The sequence below is a fragment of the Struthio camelus genome, chromosome 2 (genome assembly GCF_040807025.1).
Source record: "Struthio camelus isolate bStrCam1 chromosome 2, bStrCam1.hap1, whole genome shotgun sequence".
Lineage (NCBI taxonomy): Eukaryota > Metazoa > Chordata > Aves > Struthioniformes > Struthionidae > Struthio > Struthio camelus.
In genome coordinates this window covers 167,693,149-167,715,405 of record NC_090943.1, presented here as the reverse complement: position 1 = coordinate 167,715,405, position 22,257 = coordinate 167,693,149, and the positions used below count along the sequence as shown (strand labels likewise).

The 22,257-nt window shown below is 49.0% G+C and overlaps 1 protein-coding gene and 1 long non-coding RNA gene across 4 annotated transcripts in view; one reads left to right on the top strand and one right to left on the bottom strand.

Moving 5' to 3' along the window:
* Window positions 1-9,589: 9,589 nt before the first annotated feature.
* LOC138066099 (uncharacterized) lies at window positions 9,590-19,961 on the bottom strand. The gene is made up of 3 exons (XR_011139350.1): window positions 19,839-19,961; window positions 13,056-13,143; window positions 9,590-11,348 (listed from the first exon to the last, which is right to left on the bottom strand). It is a non-coding gene; the product is annotated as an uncharacterized lncRNA (long non-coding RNA).
* A 724-nt stretch (window positions 19,962-20,685) lies between these two features.
* Window positions 20,686-22,257, top strand: part of KCNK9 (potassium two pore domain channel subfamily K member 9) — a 102,084-nt gene continuing 100,512 nt past the window's right edge. For all 3 annotated transcript variants that reach the window (XR_695915.2, XR_695917.2, XM_009687424.2), the window contains exon 1: window positions 20,686-21,349. Coding sequence is in view for 1 of the 3 variants with exons in the window: in XM_009687424.2 (XP_009685719.2) it covers window positions 20,773-21,349 (577 nt within the window). In the remaining 2 variants the exon portion in view is untranslated. The remainder of the gene's footprint in view (window positions 21,350-22,257) is intronic.

Genomic DNA, 22,257 nt, shown 5'->3' with positions numbered 1-22,257 from the left:
GGACAGAAGACATCATCTACGACATTCTCTGAGATCAGCATGCAAGAATAATCATTGGGTCAAGACCAGGTGAGGTAGAAGAAGGAACTCATCACTCCTGAACCTTTCTGGGTCTTGGAAAGGAAAGGATTTAGACCTATGAGACTGAGAGATGTCTGAGCATGCGCAAAGCAGTTGTTCATTACCACTCAGGAGCAGAGTTTTAAGGCTAGGATGATACTTTGCATTAAAACATAAACATGCTGCTCGGTAGTTGTCAAAAATATAAATCAGATTTTGGAAAAGGAGTTGAGAACATGAGAGAGAACTTCAGCATACCCCTGTGTAACTCCGCACATCCTAAAGACTGTGTGGAGTTCTGGCTCGTCTATCTCAAAAAGACAGAGTAAAACTGAAAAAGGCACAGAAAGGGTGACATGACACGGAACAACTTTTGTATGAGGGATGACTAAAAACACTAGGCTTCTGCCTCAAAGGGGAATAGCAGAGGAAGAATGTTAAAGAGGCCTGTAAAATCTCGAGTGGCATGGAGAAAATGAAGGAAGAGAGTTTTCTTCATGTCTCCTTTCAGTAAAAGAACGAGGAGATAATAATGAAACTAGCAGGTTGCAGGTCCAGAACAAACAAGAGGGTACAGTCCTTTGTGTAATGTGTAATTAAGCTATGAAGTTCCTTCCCATGGGTTGCTGTAGAAGTGAAAAGTTTACACAGGTTCAGGAAGCAACTGGGCAGAATCACAGAAGAAGAAGATCTGCTAAGGGCTATTCAATACAAAGACACAGCCTCTGAGTCAGGAATTCCTACATGGCAATTTGCAGAAGCTTGGCAAGTATCAGCACATGCTGATCCTGTTCTCTTTCTCTTTTGCAGGAATCCACTTTCAGCCAATTTCAAGTATGGTGTTGTGAGCTAAAGGCAGCTTGGATCCCACCTGGGAAAGTTATTCTTAAGTGAAAAGAAATGAACCTCTGCTGGAATCTAGCTGTAAGAAAGAGAAGCTAAACGTGGAGGAGAGGAAACCAAGAGAGGAGGACACCAATGATCCCTGGATGAGACATGCAGCTCAAAAGGACCAGGTAGGGTCTCACAGTACTCTTCATTTCTGCTTGGGTTCAAAATCATAACCCTAACCGCACTGAAAGCCCTTCGGAATACTTTGCAAAGTTGTGAATACACGTCCCAGATTTTAGAAAGGAATCAATAATTTGCTGCAATTTTTTGAGCTCAGCTCGAGACATCTTCATGCAGCCTGAAGTTCAGACGGCAAGTAATCCCATCCCTGTTAAATAATGTTGTTACGCACTGAATAAACAGGATCCTGTCAGTAAATTCAACTGAAAGCGGTTCAAAAGCAGATATTTTTCTGAACTGAATCTTCAATGAAGAAATTTTCTTGAGTGGCATTCTTTTGTTATCAGATCTCCTTTAGATCACAGTACATCCTGTGTGTCCCAGCGTACAACTTCGTGCCTCTTAGCACTATTAAACAAGGGTTGGGGATGCCTGAGTAAGAGAGTTTCTAAGATTGAAAGTCCTCATATAAGCATGGCTTTCCTGGAACGGTTACATACGAAACAAAAATAACCTTGTTTATATTTTTGGTCTGAATTTACTTGGTATATAGGCCTTAACTGATCTGACTAGACCATTATAGAGACCTACAGAATCTACTTGTAGATTTAAGCTAAATTAGAAGAATTTAGCTATTTTTTAAAAAAAGGAACATCTATGATCAGTATAACCAAAGTGATATAAAATCAAGCTTTAAATTAAATAGTGCCTGTTCTATTTGCAGACATGCCAAAATCTACATCAGAATGAAGTCAATGTGCATGTTCCTGAAGGCTGCTTACAGTGATTTGCTCACTGAGTTTGAAAATATAGTGATTTGCTCATTTGTTGAGTGACAGTTAATATAGCAGCCTAGCTAATATATTAGCCTTCCTTCCTCTGAGCTGTAAGGTAAAGTAACATTAATGGAGTACAGGAAGAAGGCAGTCAAGAACTGGAAAAATAATTTGCAATCAATAATTTATCCGATAAATGCTACCTTTTCTTTCTTCTGTTCACAAACTGTCCATAAATAGGCTATGATTGGAATTATGCGCTGAATAATTCCTGCCACCGAGTCTCCGTCTATCATAAACATTTTTCTCTGACTGTGTGATGGGCAAAGGTCAAGCAGCTTTGACGAGACACATATGTTACATGGACTGTATCTTTTCCGTTGCTGGATGGCAGGAAATCTCCGAATAAAACCTTCTGGAAAGAAACAGTTGTAAAAACAAATTCTGAGTCTGCTTTCTGACTTATTCAAATATATTTTGATGTTCCTTTAAATTCTTTTTAAAGAGCATTGTGTGTTCCATTCTAAGAGCTATCTCCATTGGTACTCACAAAGAATCTGGTAGCTCTTCAACTCGAAAGCTAAGGGAACTTGTGAGCTCAGGTCTAGAGGCCTCCAGATCCATCTTTTGTGCCATATTAAAATGAAGAGTACTGCTCTTTGCCTCGGTGCTCTGGACAATAAACTTGTCTTGCAAATATATTTCAGAATCAGAGATTAATGTAGGTCAGAAAGGACCTCTGAAGGTCTCTCGTTTTAACCTTCTGCTCAAAGCAGGGCTAATTTCAAAGTGACGTCAGGTTGCTCATTGCCTTGTCCAGCTGAGTTTTAAATATCTCTAAGGATGGAGATTCCATGGCCTCTCTAGGTAATCTGTTCCAGCGCTTAACTACTTCATTGTGAAATACTTTTCCCCAAGGAAGTTGAAATTTCCTTTATGGCAATGTGTGTCTATTGCTCTCATCCTTTAGTCATGCACCTTCGAGAAGAATCTGATTCCACCATCTCTGTAACCTCCCATTAGGTCGTTAAGACAGCAACTGGATCCTTCCTTAGCTTTCTCTTCTGCAGGCAGAGCCAAGTCAGCAGTGTCATGCTGTCTTTTTGCATGACATGCAAGTCAGTGTAAAATAAACTTAAATGTGATGACAATTAATTATTTTTAATATTGAGAAAAATAGTCACATCATTTGCCCCATCCCATAGTACACCTAGCTCTTCTAAGAGAGTAGATTGTCCCCTAAGAATATCTGAATGCAATGCCTTCAGCTTTAATAGGAGCAAATAGGAAACACTGGAAGCATTACTGGTCTGTAGGAAGTTCTGTCCAAAAGTGAGGCACTTATTTATAGAATAAATAATTGGGACATAATCCTTACTTACAACGGCAAAATTTTTTAATCAAGAAGCATGGATGTCATTGCGGTAAGACAAATAAAGCCATAAAAGTAAAGAAATTAAACAGAGACATATTTAATGAATAGGATAGTTTCCATATCTGTAATATTTCTCATTAAAGCAAAGCTCTCATTCTCCCTTCCAAAACTCCTGGTCCTAATCTGGGCTGCCTTCTTGGCATGTGCATGCAATGCTCATGTCACCTCTCACAAATATGACTGCCCCTGTGCAATTTGCCAGTACTTTCATGGTATTAAAAGGTTCCCATATAGGACATCTCAGGAGAAGTAAAAACCACCATGTCCAGTTGAAACTGCAGTGCATGTTGTTCTGTGGCATCTACTCCATAGGCCATACCATCTGCAAGGTAATGGCATGGTTAATTCAGACTAGTTTACACTAGTCACTGTAATGAATGGGATCACCAAGGAGGATTTTTCAGATGAGTTTGCATAGATACTGGGGATCTACAGTTACAGTATTATGGCCTTTGATGGGACTAGTGGTGCAGAGCTCCTGACTGTCACTCCTAGCAGAGTGACTCTTTCCCCACTGCCTACTTTGCTGATGTTGGAGCCCCGAGGGACAAAATTTCTTAATGCCATTGAAAAAATGAGTCTAGAGTATGTGGATAGTTGTTTTCCATAACCCGGAGGGGCAATATGAGTGCTACATCTATCTATTTCTCAGCTCTCTGCCCTAGCTCCCCTTTTGCACAATGCGAACAGCCAGGACCCAATATGGTCCAAGTTCCTCTTCAGTATTCACATTTGTCTGCGTAAAATAATCTTTACTCTTTATGGGGCACGTTTGGATAGAAAAACATAGCAAATGCCTCGGAAAGCAAGCTTGGCTCAGTTATTAATACCAGCATTTTGTGGTTCATTTTCGAGAAGGTAAAGTATAAAATAATCATTAAATAATAGCGGAAACCTTCTTTTTCTGCGTATGCTAATTTCACCCTTCAAGGAAATCTTCAGTGCATATGTGCCACTAGTCAGACCCACTGTCATTACAGCATAGCTGTTTTTGGTTCCTGTCCATAACCCTGATGGAGCTCCCTAAGGCACTGGAGGATTCCTATGCAACACAGAAGCAATATATTTATATTTATGAACTATCCTGTCCAGGTCTCATATTGGAGGTCTTGTGATAGGTCTCATGGGGAAGAAGGTCCTGGACAGAGCAGTGCTGCATGCTGTCTATTCTGGGCTCCTGGGATGACTATTGACAAGCTTGAGTCTCTTTTAATGAACACTATGAGCAGGCAGACTAAGGGCTATCACTGGGACCAGGAGGGTATGAAGGTGAGTTAAAACAATCTCTGTTCTTATGAGATGGCTGTTGTGCTGAATGTAGGTGGCTGGAACAGAAGCTAGACAAGATGTGTGATATTGTTGAGTGGGGGCACTGGAATAATTGGTCCTGGATACTTGAATTACAGCAACTGGTGTAAAACATCTTTTTTCATCTCAGTTGTATCAAATGACGTCAGTTAGGTTCATTGCTAACTGGTATTTTTTTCCAACTGATGCTGGCACATGTCAAGTGCTGGGCACATTTATTATACTGTGTGCTGATGTTAAATTATAGTAAAAGAGAGGTTCTGTTAGCAGTATGGCCATTGACTTTAATGAAATAGCTAATTTGATCATTTTAATTATGAAGCTGAGGCAAAGGAAGAGCATAAATGTTAAAATATCATTTCATGCCTGTAGAGAGAAAAGTTGACATTTACCTAAACCAAGGACTAGATTGCTGACAATGAAGGAGAGAGATAATGAGCAAGTGAAAAGGAAAATAGATGTGAAAAGGTGAGGCTATCTGAAAGCTGAGAAGACACTAGAAGGACATGACCTGGAGCCAGAGATGGCTGGAAAAACCTTCTGGCAGGGAGAAGATGAAAAGTTTTGTGAAAAGGTTTCGTGTGTTTCTTTAGTTAAGGGAAGAAGAGTCTCAGTGCTGGAAAATGGAGCCTACATTTCCTGCAGTGCTAAACGAAAGCACTGGATATCACATACACAATAATGTCTCTGGATTCTCTTCTGAGTGGATTTATTTCTGCATTTGTAAGGCTAAATTTGATCAAATTCCCATAAGAAGAAAAGCAGGCACACTGATTCTCTCTCTCTCTCTTTCTCTCCCTCTAAACAATAAAAAGCCATATTTTTATTGTGAGAGGCTAGCAACTACAGATGTTAACAAAAAACAGGTTTCTAAGAGAGAAAACAAAGTGGGATTACAGAATCACTTTGATATCAGAAGCAGAGTAGAAATGCCGAAGCACTACAATTGCAAACCATTCCAGCACCGCAGCACCTTCTTCTACACAGGTAATCTGAGTTCTGTTTTTGTTGTAGCCATTGATTAGGTTTATGGGCTTAATATAAATTATCTAAATTCTCTAGGTGAAATCCTGGCTCTCCTGAAATCAATGAGAATTTTAATATTGGTTTCACTGGGGCCAAAGTGCTGGTGTACAGATTTGAAAAGGGGATGTAAGAATGTTTGCTGACTTTGCAGCAAAGTTAGTCACTCATTATTTGATGTTCATTTAGCGCTTGCATGGGCATAGTGCTATGGGAAGGCTTACTATGTTTAAGGGTTGACCAACTCTTGCTTTATGTACCTTGTGCTAGTGCCAGATTTTCCAGCCTTCTTTGGAAATGATTTTTGTCTTATCAAGAAGAAAATCTATGGCCTGTGCTGAAAGCTTGAATAACTGCTGTGCTCTGTGTCAATACTTTTGCCCAAAAGCTGGGAGGTCAAAATCACTTTTAAACTTAAGCTGGGGCCTGGTACTCTCATTCCACAGCCAGACTTTACATGGGTCTGAGGGAGTTATTGTTTACCAGTATCCCCATGGGGAGATCCAGAATAACGCTCGATAGGAAGACAGAATGGGGGAAAGTTGCTTCATAAGGAAGTTCTCACGAAAACATATTTATTCACAAAGAAAATTCCATGTTTCTAATAAATGTAGTAGCACTGTCATAAAAAGAGACACATGAACGTTTTTTTGTTCCTAAAATCCAGTAGAAAGCATCTCCCTAAGACCTGATAGTTTAAAATATTGTTTTGATCTTATATTAAAGATATCAAATAGATCTGATGATTTCAGTGGTTTATCATCTAAGGAACTGGATGCAATGAGTGAACTGGACCCAATTCTCCGCAGGTCTAAAGTGACATCCCTGGCAGCTTTGAAGCTGTGCATCTTCTCCAATTTGTGTCAGGTAAAGATATCAGCCAGAGACTGAGATTACCACAGAGTGTTTTGGTAGCTCATTTGTATGATTGGTTAGGGAACAGTCTCAGGGAAATATTGCCCCCTTGAGAAGTACATAGAGAGGCAGGTTCGGCAAGTGTTTATAGCCTTTGTGTCTCCCTTACTTTTGGGTGAGGTTTCTGATCTGCACAGATTTTCTGTGTGATACTGGAAAATCCTGTAATTTCTCTAAGATCCTGTTTTGTCTCCATAAGATGAGGCTAGAAATACAGTACTTTCTCTTCACTTGAATGATGCAAGGAGAAATCCATTAATGTGAGACACTTAGATAACAGAGTAGTGGCGGCTATGAGCATCACAAATATCTGGGTCTAGTCTTACATAGGGATGCACTCTGTTGTGTTTATAGGGATGTAAAAATCATGTTTTCCTATCTGCTATCAAACTGTTTGATGTTGTCTGTTGAAAAAGCACAAGGCAACGAAATAAATATCCTAATTGTAATTCTAGGGAAGAATCTTGTGATAATAAAGAACTGAAAATTGGAAAGTGCTGCTTTAACTTCTGTTGTCATTTGCTCTGCCAGGCTACGGAAAGGTTTGGAAAAATAAAAGTGCTGTTTTGAGGCTCCTGCACTCCCTCTGTAATCATTCCCTCTCCTTTGCTCTACAGCATCATGACAACCTGGCAGTTAGTAGTGACATTACGCAGGGTTAAATTCTCCCTCCTTCCTGAAGTCCCTCACTTAGCTCCAGGCCTGGTCTAGAGCTCCTGAGCCATTCCTCAGCTACACAAGTTGTGCTAGGAACAATTTAGTGACACAGTAATAAAAGAAGCTTTGAGCTAAAGCCTAAATTTCTCTTCATATATGCTCATTCTCTGCTCATGCAAACTCCCACTGAAACTTGGCATTTCTTCCAAATCCAGCCTTCTGATTTACTAGACCTCAAGACACATGTAGAGCCAAGCATCTAGCCTTCACAAGGTCTGGGCATGGCATCAGATTATGGGTTGTTCCTTCAGCATGCAGAAATGCTGAGGCACAGAGAAGTACACAGAGTTGCACTACGCCATGCAGCCAGCTTGTGCAGAGCCAGGAACACAAATCTACAGTGGCATCCCATGAAGGGTGTCGTGAGCTTTTGGCTTGTCTGTGTCATAGCAGAAGTGTCTTTCAGTGAGGACTTGTATGAGTTGGTGGGATGGGGCAGTCAGCAGGCAACCGAGCCAAGGAAGGTGAGAGGCATGGAAATAGGCATGGGCTCAGGAGAGCAAGAGCAAGATAAGTAGACCACAAGGGCCAGAGTAACGGGGAGGAGGGCGTAGAAGTTGGACTATGAAGGAGGATATGATAACAGATGAGGCTGCTATAAGAAGCTTCAACTATTAGTAGTGCATCAGTCTTCTATTTTACTTAGCAGTGTGCTAAACATGAAGTATTTAGTCTTGTGTAGCTTGTGGAGAGGCAGCTCTTTGCACATTTGCAATGCAGGAGATGCAGTAACCTGGAGTGCACCTCAGTCACTGTTTCATCTTGCACACCTGACATTTACTGTTAAAGGAAACGTGCAGCAGGAAGTGGATTGTAGTTTATTTAACAACATTTATATGAAAAACATTCAATCATATGCCCTGCTGTTCATACAGTTGCTAAGGGGATGAGATTGATAGTAAGTGGTCTTATGAAGCCACCAAGCAATTTTATAGCAGGGGCTCAAATTTCTGCCTTTTCAATCTGTCCAAAACAGGCCTTTTCAGGGCTTTTCAACCTGCCCAAGAGGACTTTTCAATCTGCCCAAAATTATTACCCTTGCCAAGTCGTGATCTTCTGGGAAAACCAAAAAGCCCAACCCCCGCTTCCCCATCTCCATTGGCTGACTCAGCAGGCCAGTAATTTGCCATTTTCCAGTAGACTTTTGTTCCGTAATTGGTGCCTGCTATTTAAAGTAGCTCCAGAGCAGGTTGAGTGAGTGAGAGCTCAGCAGCGCCCTGAGTGCACATGGTGCAGAACCAGTGCCACCTCCAGCTGCAGCTCCAGCCACCCTGCTTGGCCTGTGCTAACCACAAAATCTTGCTGGCCTAGTGACGTTCCCCGGGGGTTAGAGGAGATGTGAACCATGACTGTCTAGCTATGCTGGCACAAAGTCCCAAAAGCAGCGTGGTTGTATGGCTAAAGCTATGTGTTTTAGTAAGACAGCTTGCTTTGCTAATGGGGAGAGCTATTATGCTGGTGCAAAGCAGTATATACGCAAAGGTGCTTTGCCACTCGCTGTAGTCCAGCTGCAGAGAAATGCACTTACTGTAGACATAAATTTAATCCTGAGGAAATTCTACTTAAGCAGCAGATTTCCCTTCCAGGGCTAGTCTGCCCTGAGCAGTTTGTTCAGGGGAACGGAGGGAAGGATTGTTTGCGAGGTACGTTAGGGCTAATATCCCGTAGATATCTTGGTGCACGCAGGGAATCTTCAGCAGTGCTCAGGAGAGGCTGGGATCAGGAGAGGCTGAGGCCCTGGTGGAGTCCCGGCACTTTTTTTCTTCACACCATCAGCTTGATACACAAGCAGAAGCAAAAGTCTCTGCACTGTTATCGTGTCTATGCAAGAATAAAGTCTTAATAAGAACTATGCTCAACAATCTTCAAGGCGTGGTACTTTGGAAACACACCTTATGTGTACGAGAGCCCAGACTACACTACCAGTACAGTGGCAGCTTCAATGAACATGGACGTGCCTTTCCCAAAATCCCCTAGATTTTGAACAATGAAAGGCAGACTATCTGCCCCTCTGGGAAAACTAAAACTCAGGTGCTATCTGTTCCCTTCTCTAGTTTCTTGCCTTCAAGACAAACTGTCAAGAGGATTCTGCCAGAGACTCCAGACAGCTGGAAGCGGACATCGATAAACATTTTCTGCAGTTCTGACTGGAAATCTTCTGCCCATTGCCAAATGGCTAATTGCACCAACCATCTTCCTCCCAGCCCCTTTCCTTAGCTTCAACATGCAGCTGCCCCCAATTTCTCTGTCCTCCTCCTTCCTCACTCCCCCACGGTTTCTTTTTCTTTATTATTATTATTCTCCATCTAGGCTAGATCCCCTGATGAATACACCGTGCATGAGAAGCAACGCTATCATACTCTTGACCCACCTCGTGCTTTCTACCCCTAGCGCTAGTCCCGTCTGTCCTGTGCACACAGCTTGTGAGCCGTCAGTGGCAGGCATTCCTAGCACAACAGACCCCTATTCAAAATGCTCTTAATGGACTTTATGGGCAGCAGAGCATCTCTAAGCCTACTATTCAGCATGCTATTTCAAACTCCCACTGGCTGTCTCAGATAGCTGGCTGGGGTGTGGACTGCTAAGCAGAGCCATGGGGCACGGACTGACGATGCATTTAAATGTCATACCATGCAAAGGTAAAGGCAGGAGTACCATGACAATGCTAAACCGTCATTTTTGGTAGTCAAGAGATGTGAAATAGCAGAAATTCTCCTTCACTGTCTTTTGTTGCTATTATAACCTGAAGTTATTCAGTGACTGTGGATTGTATGAAGGAAGCATTAGAAGGAAGTGCTGTCCCAAAGCAAGGCTGCATGATAGGATACAGTGACGTGGGTTTGGTTCATGCTCTGCCACTAATTCATTTGTTGGGCTTGTAACCATGTAAGCATGCTGTGCTTCAGAGCAACCATCTGTAGACTGAGTATAGTATTTACTGAATCACAGGGATGCTGTGAGGCTTCATCAATCAGTTGCGATTTTAAAAGGACTCTCAACTCCTGGCCCCAAAGTGTAAATCATCATAATTTACGTCCTTGTTAGATATTTTTTATGCAAAGTCTTTGTCACATTCTTTTCTCATAACAAATGTACACCAGTCACATCTCAGCGGGTTACTCCTGATTTCAATAGTGTAACTGAGCTGAGAATCAAATCCCTTGTCTTCAGCCGGGAAAATGCTCTTGATACCGTAGCCACTTATGCACCCTCCAGAGCAGAAGCTATTTAAAAGTCTTATTTGACTTCAACAGCAGGAAAATGTGCACCTCACTTTCCTCAGCATCAATCCTTTTTTTAAAGCATACTGTGTGTTTACTAGCTGTCTTGAGCACTGCAATTGATTTTAGACCAGGGCAGTTATTAAAGGTTCATTTTCCCTCCCTCCTCTAGTTCCAAAATAAGCGATAATATGAGGTGGTGGGAAATTCTTTCCGTGAGGTGGTACTGGCTTTGCCCTGACTCTCTGAGTTTCTCAGGAAAGGTTTTCAATAGACTATATATCCTGCTTGATCTCTACAAGTAAAACTATAATCTTCCTTTCAAAGAAATAGTTTAGCCTTGTGTGTATATACAGGCTGGAATTTATTTTGGAAAATGGCTCTAAGAGACTTTGGCACAGCTAAATGTAATTGAATTAGTTGAGGTTTAACACATTGCTATGCTTTTACTCCCATAACAACACAGTCAGATATGGTAATAACAATACTTAGCACCCAAATTCTTAATTGCTCATTACTCCAGCCAGTGCCTGAGTTTGGTGAGATAAGTCTGACACTTCCAGCACGGGTATGGAGAAGAGGAAAGATGCTGTTCTTCCACTCACTTGACGGCAGGCAGCCTTGCTTTGCCCTGGTCTGTCCCACGTAGATTCGAATGTTGTACCCACAACCAGCGTATTCAGGGATTACGCTGGAGTATTCAGGTCTTGGACCACTAAGATAGATTTGCTAGAGATGCAGTAGTGGAGGCCACCCCACTGAAGTAAGCTGTGTATCACTGGCGAGATGCACTGTATGTCCATCAGCGGCTAAAGCTGGAGCTGGATACTTCACCTGGCACAGACTTTCTGCATGGCTTTGGTAAATCTCTCTGTTCCTCACCTGAAAAATGGGAAATGCTGTATGAGTATGCAGGATGGAAAAAGTCTTTCCATTACTGGGAGGTGCTCAGCTCAAAAACAATGGGAATAGAGGCCAGCAAAATTAGGTTAGAACAGAACACACTCCGGCAACTCTGGAGGTATCTGAAAGGTGAGTGCGTTCACGTGTCCTGAAAGAGGAGCAAAAAAAGGAGGAGGTGGGGAAAAGCCCACCCAAGCTCTTCTGAGTATAAAGAATGTGTATACATCAATCATTTATTCAAAGGAGTTAAAAGCTGGGTCCTGCTGCTCAAACAATCAACACAGAGAAGCCAGGAAGGTAAATCAAAACGTTTAACTCATCCCTATGTTAAATATTTCAAACTATATGGAGTCTTTTCTCCAGACAAGACTATTCCACAGCCTAACAGATTTCAGAATCTGTAAATATTTTGGATAGTCAGTTTCTATTTTCTCTTTTTTGGTTGCACCTCATTAGTAATAGTTATAGCCAATTCCACTAGCTAGAAAGCCCCCTAATTCATTTCCTCCTTCAATGGTGATTTTAATAAAATGCACACTTCCATAAATTCTTTCAGAAGCTGCTGCATCAAATTACATTGCTCATTGCTACGTGAAGACTGCTGTCTTTCCTACAGCTCTAGATCTCAGTTCTCTTGCCGCTCACTTGCCTATGGTGATGATGAAGCCTGTACCAGTACAAGGTTCTTCCTTTTTATTTTTCCAGGATTCTTCCTGAAGACTCACTGTTCTTATACAGTGGCAATTTTGGTATGCAAGGTACTCATCTAAAGTGTGCATCAAATACTTGTTGAGGTGTCAACTACAGTAAACGTAAAAGTGACAGCCACACTGTGGGCAAGTGGAAATCTACAAATAGATTTGGAAGTCACACTGGTTCAAGAAGCTTAGGTGAAGTCAATTCTGTAATGAATCCATCAATAATCGACACCTTTGCAGTATGAATTTCTCCAAGGCAGCCTGTTTCTCTAGAGCATGCCTAGAAGCCTTGCACACATTACTGTCAGTGACTGACGCTGTCCCCTTAACCGCTTATGTTCAAAGAAAGCTTTGTGCCTATATAGAAATTCTGTGTCTGAATGAAACATCTTCCAAATCCTTCACAGCAGTTCTGGAAGAAACCTTTGGCTTAAATACTGAGGAGTGAATTCACCCTTTCTGCCATGCACAAGCTCTGCAGAATAAAAATGATACATGATTATAAAAATAGAACAGAAGAGACTATTTAGGTTGGACCAGATGCTCACATTCCTGCCACCCAGGTTAGTTAAATATTAGTGAATTCACTGTGAAAAGAAAGAAGTGTGGGAAAAATATGAAGCGTAGGTCTGATCCTGTTCATTTTTCTCCCACATGTGAACTTGCTTCACACAAACACCCTCTCTTGAAGTCAATGAGACTATTTGCCCATGTTTGCTGTCATCATTGATTTCTTTCAAGAGGATTGTCATGTTGCAGGCAGAGGAGGAACGAAGGCAAGAATTAAAGCATCGTCTCTCTGTTCTGCCTTCTACACAAACACTGCTTGGGGGCGAGAACACTATTGAAGGATTTTGGACCTGCCTGAGCAATAGAGGTTGTACAACAGTGGGAAAAGGTAAAAAGAATAAAACGAGAACTGGACCAGAAAGGTTCCCATCTCCATCATTTTCCTGAGCTCCTGCACTAAGGACCCAGGGGTACTCACCTATTAAGCGGAGCTCAGCTTCCTCTTGCAGTCAGCCCAATAAGTGCCTGTGCCATGAACATTTCAATGAGTGTGCAAGTGCGCAGAGCTGACAGAAACACAAAACAAGAAGAGAGCTTGTGAAGCTAAAGGGAAGCTTGCCTCCTTACAGTCCAGCGTCTAATCCTTTTTATGATAATCTTTGCATTCCTGGAGAGTCTATGCTAACAGCCTCATCCAAAGGCTGCCAGAGCTGATGAGAAGACTGACTATGATAGGCTTTGAGTCAGGCATTGCATTTTTAGCTTGAGTCACTTCTCCGTTCCCAAAATTTCAATGACCTCCTCAGTGCTGCAGCTGCACTGTGAAGGACAATCCTCATTCATGGTCAGATCATTTCCTGAACTATTTTTTTTTTTTTAACTTACAAGAAAGAACTTTTACGGGGGAGCTCTGGTGAGCTATTCTCAGCCACTGAAATTTTTCTTACACATTCTTGATCTCGCTGACTGTTGGAATTGCTACAGATCTGAAGAACCCATCCCATGTAAATAGTGTGGTAATAACCACTCCTTGTGTGTGACCACCTTCCGTGAAGAACTGCCTATTGCTGCCTGAAAGAATAACCATAGCAAATTTCATCACTCACCAGGTGTTGAAATGTTTCTCCTGCCTCAGCATCTAAGCTTCTTAAGGGCATGCAGAGCTGGGGATGACAAAGCTTAGCGCAGTATTTGTATAGCAGTAACGCAAAGAAATCCCAGATAGGGCCAAGACACCGCACAGGGGGAACTGAGCCAGGGCTACAACTCTGCCTTGCTTGCCTGTACGCAAGGAAAGAATTGGGCATGGAGCCTCTTACTTTTATGGCAGACAGATGGGGAAGCCACACGCAGCTGTCATGTTATATCCCTGTGTGGGGACACCGACGCAAAATGGGGCTACCTTGCTTGGCTTTGAAAAACTCCACCAAATCATGGGGGGAATGGAGAAATTGCATAGACACCAATCCTTCACTTTCTCTTTCAGTAGAGGAGTTGAAGGGACCATTGAAATAAGCCTGATTTGAACTAGCAAAAAGAAGTGCTCTTCTTTTTGAAGAATAACGAATAAATAGATTTGACCATGAATAAATAGATCTGTTGAACTCCTTGTCAGGGGATGTCATGTATGCAAAATTTTAACCTGGATTCAAGAAGAGAAAGGTCAAGTGCTTGGAGGAGATATCTATTACAGGTCACCTAATAGAGCAACTGCATCAGGCTCAGAAAATCCCCTGAATTAAAATACTCTGAGGCTTGGAAAGCATTTGGGGCAGAGAAAAGAATGACATACGCTTGTTCTGTTTGAATTTCTCCCTACCTGTCCACTCCAACTGCTGCCGGAGACAGACTACCGGGCTATATGAACCCTTGACTGAACCATGCCATTCCTGCATGGGACTCTGCATCCAACTGCCATTGCTACTATCTTCTTGCCATTATTTTAAGAGAAAGAAAATAATGTCCTGATAATCTGTGGAGAAAAATGAATGGGTTTGCTATCTTTCTTTCCAGTTTTGATCACTTTTTTCAGTTGTTTTTTTTTTTCTGCTCTGATTTTTTTTTTCCTTATCTGGGATATTGTGAGGCCAGTGTTTGAGCTGGAAGAAGGCTTGTGGATTGGCAGGCCTTGGTCCCTTCTTGCAGAGACACAGACATTAGATCTCTTTCAAGCAATATCTAACAGGTCAACAGCAGTAACCAGAGAAGGCCACAAAAGCAACCAGAAAGTAAGTTCTCCTTGCAGCTAGCACTCTCCTTCAGTGCAGAGTAAACTCAAGGTAAAGCTTGAGCACTCACACACTCTTATCTTGAATATGGGAGACTTTTACCTCCCCTTGGCTTCTTGTACAAGGAGTGCGGGAAACCTTAGCACAACTCTCAGCAGCAAGTGCAACCGCTATTCAGCCAGGGGCTGTCTTCCAGCTTGTTTGCTCTCCCTCAAGTTAGCTAATTCGAGAAAAGCTAAACTATATGTGGACACCTTGAGTTAACCTTCCTTCCGATGAATAATCAAGGTTCACTCCTTCAGTAGCTCTGCCTGCAACAGTGCAGGTCCCTAGTTGGTCAAACAGTTTTCCATAGAAGAAAAGATGTGATTTTTTTTTTTTTTAAGGGCAAATAGTTTGGGCCAGGAGAGACCTTTTTAGCCACTTTGGTTTACAGTAAAGAAAGAAAAGCTTTTCAGTCATCCCTTACCGCTCCAATCTTTTCCCTGCTACATTTGCACAGATATTTTCTAGCTTCTTCACCTTCACGGTTTCCTTTTCTCTCTGTCATGCTGTTTACACCCTTGGGTCCCAGTCCTGCAATCAGGGTGACAACACACTTTCTGTTCCAGGATGAGCCTATCTGTCTCCGCCTTTCACTCTGGTGATTTCAGCTCAGTTCAGCACTCAGGCAGAGCCAGTGAGCTGAGCCATCGATCAGCTTGTTGACAGTCACTCCTTCTCCCTCAAGTTCGACTGACTGCTTTGCTGCAGACAGAAACTTCTCTTTGGATGTTATTTGCACCACGGCTCAAATGTGGAGTTTTATGGCAAGTCTGGAGGAGCAAAGTCTGGGGACTCTGAGAAAATACTTTCTCTCCAAAAAGACTGGCAAACAAGAAAAAAATCCCCACATCTGGAGGTTCCTGTAGATGTAAATATAGTGACTGTGGCTTTCATCTAAGCAATGACGAAACCTTTGCGAGTACACAGAACTACAAATATTTCCTGCTCCTACAGCCTCACAGAAATACTCAGATATTCCTGCAGAAAGCACTACAACCGGTCTGCAGTTTCACACTGCCGCCTGAACAGAGGAAGGCTGCGAGCCCGTGACCGTGTGTGCGTGCCTGTGTCCTGCACCTCTGTGACCGTCACGCTGCTGTGTACCTCCAAGCTCCACCGAGACCTCATCCATTCCCAGCTGCTCACAGGATCTGCTTCAGCCTCGTGCTAACCACCACTTTCCAGCTAAAGGTTAATTACTCCGGGGGACATTTTCATCCAAGCTGTTGCCCGCAGGTTGCAATCCCTGCCGGAGTGCTATTTTTAGATCAGCTCCTTCGTTGCTATTGATCCCAGTCACCCTCTGTTAATTAGATACACACAACACACACAGCATTTGCAGCTCATTTATCAATTCAGTTCAGCACCTCCCTCCCCTGAGATGTAATTTGGAGCCCTCCTTGAATCATGTTATTGATCTTTCCCAGCAACTTTGCTATAGGATTCTCTGTGTTGCAAACTATTTATAGATCCGACTTTTTTCCCCGCTCTCCCTTGGGGAATCAGAAATGGGCAACAGTAATCAGGCTTCTATTTTTAAGAAGGAGTTGATCGAAACCAGATATTTCCTCTTTTCTCTTTCTTTCCCCTCCTTCCCCCTGTTGCTGTTACACACAGGCTTCCTTCAGCTGGTGAGGCCTTCTTGCTCACTGTGGTACTGTAACAATTTCGGTAACGCGCGCAGGTGATGGGATGCAGACTTTGCCCTGCGTGAAATCGCCATCCCTGAATTAGCAAAATGAATTCCTCCTCCTTCGACTGAAATCCTCCTCAGACTGAACCCTCTGAGTCCAGGAGTTTCACGAAGGGCTCCACGAGCAGCCTGAGACCCTCCTGCAGCCATTTCGGCCGACAGGTGTGACCCATTTTGAAGGCCCTGGCTTCCCGCCACCTGCTAACGTCTCTGGAAGGGCATCTGAGGGTCTTTGCGCGCAGTCAGGTAGATGGAGTTGCTCCTAGGGATGGAGGGATTAGAGCAGTGGGCTGGGATTCGAGGGAGACCTAAAATGAGGGACGTCCTGGGAGTCGGAGAAGCCAGAAGAAGCTCAGCCTTCACTGCACGTTGTTGCTTGGGTGAGGACGGGCACGCGGTGGGAGAAGCGGGCGCCGCTCGCTGGCACGCGTCCCCCGGATGCCCTGCCCGCGGGTGGCAGTGCGGAGCCGGGCCGGGTGGCATCGACCGGCGGCCAGCTGGCTCCTCTGAGTCACCGTGTTTGCACAGCAGCTGTATCGCAGCGTGCGGCAACGGTCCGACCCGGCGGCCTGCTCAGAGGGGCCACCTGGGCGTGCGCGGCGGGTGTGCGAGGCTGCGGGTGTGCGAGGCTGTGCCCGTGGCCGGGGGGAGGGTGCGGAGTGAGCACAGGACAGGGTTGGCGGGAGGGAGGCTGCCTGTTGCGTGTGGCATGGGGTGTGCGGGGTGGTGTGGTGGTGCGGAGCGGGGTGTGTGTGTGGGGCAGTGGTGTGTGCGGGGAAGGCCTGTGCATGGGGTGTGGGGGGGGTGGGATGGGGTATGTGGGGGGGGCTGTTTAGTGGCGCTGTGTGTTGTGTGGGTGGACGGGTGTGTTGGAGCTGTGTGTGGGGCTGTGGTGTGCATAGGTTTGTGTGTGGGGTGTAGTGTGCATAAGGCTGTGTGTACAGGGCTGTGTGTAAGGCTGTGTGTGTGGCTGTGGTGTGTGTAGGACTGTGAATAGGGCTGTGGTGCGCACAGGGCTGTGTGTATAGGGCTGTGTGGGGGCTCTGCTGTGCATAGGGCTGTGTGTGGGGCTGTGGCGTGTGAGGGGCTGTGTGGGGGCTGCGGTGTGTACAGCGCTCTGTGTATCGGGCTGTGGTATGTATAGGGCTGCATGTGGGACTTTGGTGTGTATAGGGCTGTGTGGGGCAGTGTGTGGGGCTGTGGTGTGCATAGGGCTGTGTGTGGAGCTGTGGTGTGTGTGGGGCTGTGGGGGGGCAGTGTGTGGAGCTGTGGGGTGCTCAGGGCTGTGTGTATAGGGCTGTGTGTGGGGCTGTAGTGCGCATAGGGCTGTGTGTGGGGCTGTGTCGGGGTGGTGTCTGAAGCTGTGGGGCGCATAGGGCTGTGTGTGGGGCTGTGTCGGGGTGGTGTCTGAAGCTGTGGGGTGCACAGGGCTGTGTGTGGGGCTGTGATGTGTATGGGGCTGTGCGGGGGCAGTGTGTAGGGAGCTGTGGGGTGTGTGGGGGCAGTGTGTGTGGAGCTGTGGGGTGGTGTGTGTGGGGTTGTGGTGTGTGTGGAGCTGTGGGGTGGTGTGTGTGGGGTTGTGGTGTGTATGGAGCTGTGAGGTGCGTGGGGCTGTTTGGGAGCAGTGTGTGGAGCTGTAGGGTGCATAGGGCTGTGTGTGTGGGGCTGTGGACTGCGTGGGGCGGTGTGTGTGGGGCTGTGGGGCACGCAGGCCTGAGTGAGGGCAGTGTGTGGAGCTGTGGGGTGTGTGGGGTGGTGTGTGTGGGGCTGTGGGGCACAGAGGCCTGAGTGAGGGCGGTGTGTGGAGCTGTGGGGTGTGTGGGGTGGTGTGTGTGGGGCTGTGGGGTGCACGGGGCTGTGTGGGGGCTGTGGGGTGCGGGGGGCAGTGTGTGTGGGGCTGTGGAGCACACAGGCCTGAGTGAGGGCGGTGTGTGTGGGGCTGTGAGGTGCGTGGGGCAGTGTGTGTGGGGCTGTGGGGTGCGTGGGGCTGTGCGTGGGGCTGTGTGGGGGCTGTGTGTGGGGGGCTGTGGGGCACACAGAGCTGTGCGGGGGACGGTGTGTGTGGGGCTGTGGGGTGCGTGGGGCTGTGTGTGTGTGTGGGGCTGTGTGGTGCGTGAGGCGGTGTGTGTGGGGCTGTGGGGCGCACACGGCTGTGTGGGGCGGTGTGTGGGGGGCTCTGGGGTGCGTGGGGCGGTGTGTGTGGGGCGCGTGGGGCTGTGGGGTGCGGGGGGCGGTGTGTGTGGGGCTGTGGGGCGCACAGGGCTGTGTGGGGCTGCGGGGCGCACAGGGCTGTGTGGGGCGGTGTGTGGGGGGCTGTGGGGTGCGTGGGGCGGTGTGTGTGGGGCTGTGGGGCACACAGGGCTGTGTGGGGCTGTGGGGTGCGGGGGGCGGTGTGGGGGGCGGGGGGCGGTGTGTGTGGGGCTGTGGGGCGCACAGGGCTGTGTGGGGCTGCGGGGCACACAGGGCTGTGTGGGGCTGTGGGGTGCGGGGGGCGGTGTGGGGGGCGGTGTGTGGCCGCGGCGCGCGCGGGCGCTGCCTCCGTCCCGCCGCGGCCGAACCCGCTCGCTGCCCCCTCCCCCCTCCCGCTGCGGAGCGGCGGCGGCGCCCCCCCCCCGCCCAAGGCGCGGCCGGGGCCGGGGCGGTCCCGGCGCGCGGGAGGGGGGTGGGAGGGGCTCGCGCGCGCGCCACCTGTCCCGGCCGTTAACGCTCCGCCACAGCCGGCGGCAGCCAGGCCGCAGCGGGCGCGGCCACCGGCCCGTCCCGCGCTGCCCTCCCACCGCCACAACGCTCCGCGCCGAGCCCCGGGCCACCGCAGCGAGCTCGGCCCCGCCGCCGCCACCACCACCACCACCGCCACCACCGCCACAGCCCGGCCCCGCTTCACCCGCCGGGGCGTGGCCAGGCTCGGGGGGCCGGGAAGGCGCCGCGCCGGGGGAGCCCCGCGGCCTTTCGCTGACAGGGCGGCGCCGGCGGGGTGAAGGCTCTGCCCGCGGCGGGCCGGGGCCAGCCGCCCCCCCCCCCCGCCCCGCCGGAGCGCAGACACACGCACACGCGTGCGGGCGATGGCTGAGGGGCGCGGGCTCGCTTTTCCCCGAGATGATGTCAAGAGCTTGGGGGAAGGAGGAGGAGGAGGAGGAGGACGGTTGCTCTTTTTCTTAACGGCTTTGTTCTAAAACCCTCCGAAAATAAAGCAGCGCCCAGCCCCGCGCGCCTGGGGAGCAGCCGTGAAAGTAGCGGTTTTTTTTTTTTTCTTTCTTTCTTATTTTTTTTTTCCCTCCCCCCCACCTCGCCCAACCTTTCCTCTTGGGGTTTGTGTCCGTGCGGGGCCGAGCCCCCTCCCTTCTCTCCCGGCCCGGCTCTCTTCCCCCGGCAAAGCGCTCGCTTTCTCCGCTCCTCCCGGCGGCGGCGGCGCCGCCCTGCCCCGCGCAGGTGCCCCGCCGCTCCCGGACCGCCCGGCAGACGCCTCCTCTCCGCCCTCCCTCCTCGCCCGCCAGCCGGGGCGGCTCCGAGCCGCTCCGCTCCGCTCCTCCCGCTCGCCGCGGCTCCTGCGGGGCGCCGGCTCCCCGCCGCTGCCGCTGCTGCCGCCGCCAGGGCCCCGCCGGCCCCGCCGCGCCCGGGGATGTTGCCCCCAACTCCCCGCCCGCCGCCTGACACCGTCGCCGTCCTCGCCGCGCCGGACACCGCTCCGCTACCCGCGCCGCGGCCACCTGCAGCAGCCCGCCTGCCCTGCGCACCGCCGCGGAAGGAGTGAGGCGCCCACCGGCAAGCGCTTAGCCCGACCCGACCCGACCCGACCCGACCGGCTCGGCGCTCGCCGAGGCAGCCGGAGCCGGGGCCGGCCCCCCGCGGCCCTGGGGACCCGCTGCGCCTCGCCTCGCCGCCCGCCGATGGGCGCGCAGCCGCCGCCCGCTCCCCGCCGCTGCCGCGGCACCGCCTGAAGAAACTTGGGACGGCGACGGTCTGCGGCTGCCCTCCGCGCCCTGCCTGTGACCTCCGGCAGCCCTCGCCCGCGCCGCCGCGCAGACTTCGCGCGGGGGGGGGGGGGAGGTGGGTGGGTGGGTGTTGGGAGGAGGAGGTGGGGGGGCAGAACCCGCCTGCCGCAGGACTCCGGCCCGGGGCCCCCCTGCCCCTCGGCCGGGAGCCACCCAGCGCCCCCTTCCCGCGGCGAGAGCGCGGCGGGCACCCCCTGCCCCTGGCCGCGGTGCTGGGGAGCAGCGGCCGTGCCCTGGATGGCCCTGCGCACCGGGACGGCTTGGTTTGGGCAAGTCCTGCGTAGAGTTTCCCGGCTCCAGGGTACCTGGTCCCGGCGCTCCAGCAGCCTCCTGTGCCTCTCCTCCTCCCAGGAGCCCGAGCAGGCAGGCGGGGAGCAGCCGCCGCCGCAGCACAAGCTGCCCCGGAGCAGCGGCGGTGGGCGCCGCCGGCCCCCCCGGCAGCTGCCCCCCTGCTGCGGCTGCTGCGGCCTGTCGGATCCCCGGGCGGCCAGGGGGGGACATGGTCCCCTCACTCGCCCCTTGCTGGCGGCCATGAAGAGGCAGAACGTGCGGACCCTGTCCCTCATCATCTGCACGTTCACCTACCTGCTGGTCGGGGCTGCCGTCTTTGATGCCCTGGAGTCCGACAACGAGATGCGGGAGGAGGAGAAACTCAAAGCCGAGGAGATCCGGCTCAAAGGAAAGTACAACATCACCACCGAGGACTACCGGCAGCTGGAGTTGGTGATCATGCAGTCCGAGCCGCACCGGGCTGGTGTCCAGTGGAAATTCGCCGGCTCCTTCTACTTTGCCATCACGGTCATCACGACCATTGGTGAGTGTCTCACCTCGGGGAGGCCTGCTGGGGCTGAGGCATGAGCCCCCTGTGGTTGGGAGCAAGGGAGAGGGGCAGGGGGCTGTGCAAAAGGTTAAGTGCAAGATGAGTCTCTTGATTCCCCCCCCCCCCCCCCACGGGAACTGTGTTATGCAATTCACTGCTCTCCATGGGCACTTGTTGGACTTGGAGGTGTCCCACACCTCCTCCCCTGGAGATGGAGTCTGTGTCCCCTGGGTGGGACTGCGGAGGAATGACACTGGCCAGGTGGAGGGATTGTCACTGGCCAGGTGGCTACCAGCAAGCTGTGGCCGGGGTGGCAAGGAGGAGGGGGGAAGAGGCATGATGACAACCTCCTCAGCAAGGAAACAAGGCCCTGTTGCTGTGCACCTCCTTCGACTGTGCATGCACCTTCGCTTAAAAGTCACGAGGGAAACTTAGGCAAAAAGCTGCTGGATGCGGACAAAAATGCGGAGAGCATCGGAAATGAATCAGCTGCAAAACCTCTTGATGTAGCTGTGTAGTCCCACTTTTGTAAACTTTGTTTTAACATTGACAAGGGCTGTGGCAGGGGTTCCCTACAGCTGTGGTCCCATAGCTGGGTCTCTCCTGTGCATTCCCAATGCGTTCCTGAAGTTTTCTGTGCAGTTAGATAGTCTGATGTGCCAACAGGTCATAGAGTGTGTCTCCGCTTTGCAGGCACACAGTCAAACTGGCAAAATGATATCGCTGTCACATCTTTGTTGCTGAGCCTAAGTGTGCCACTTCCCAAGACTGTAGAGGGACAGTTAGTGGACAGAGCCACAGACTGTCCTTTTGTACTTCTCTGCTTTGCTCAGCTAAAACAGAGCGTTTCTCATAAAGTTTGCTTCCCTGCCGTAAAAATAAATACCATGATAACTTAGAGG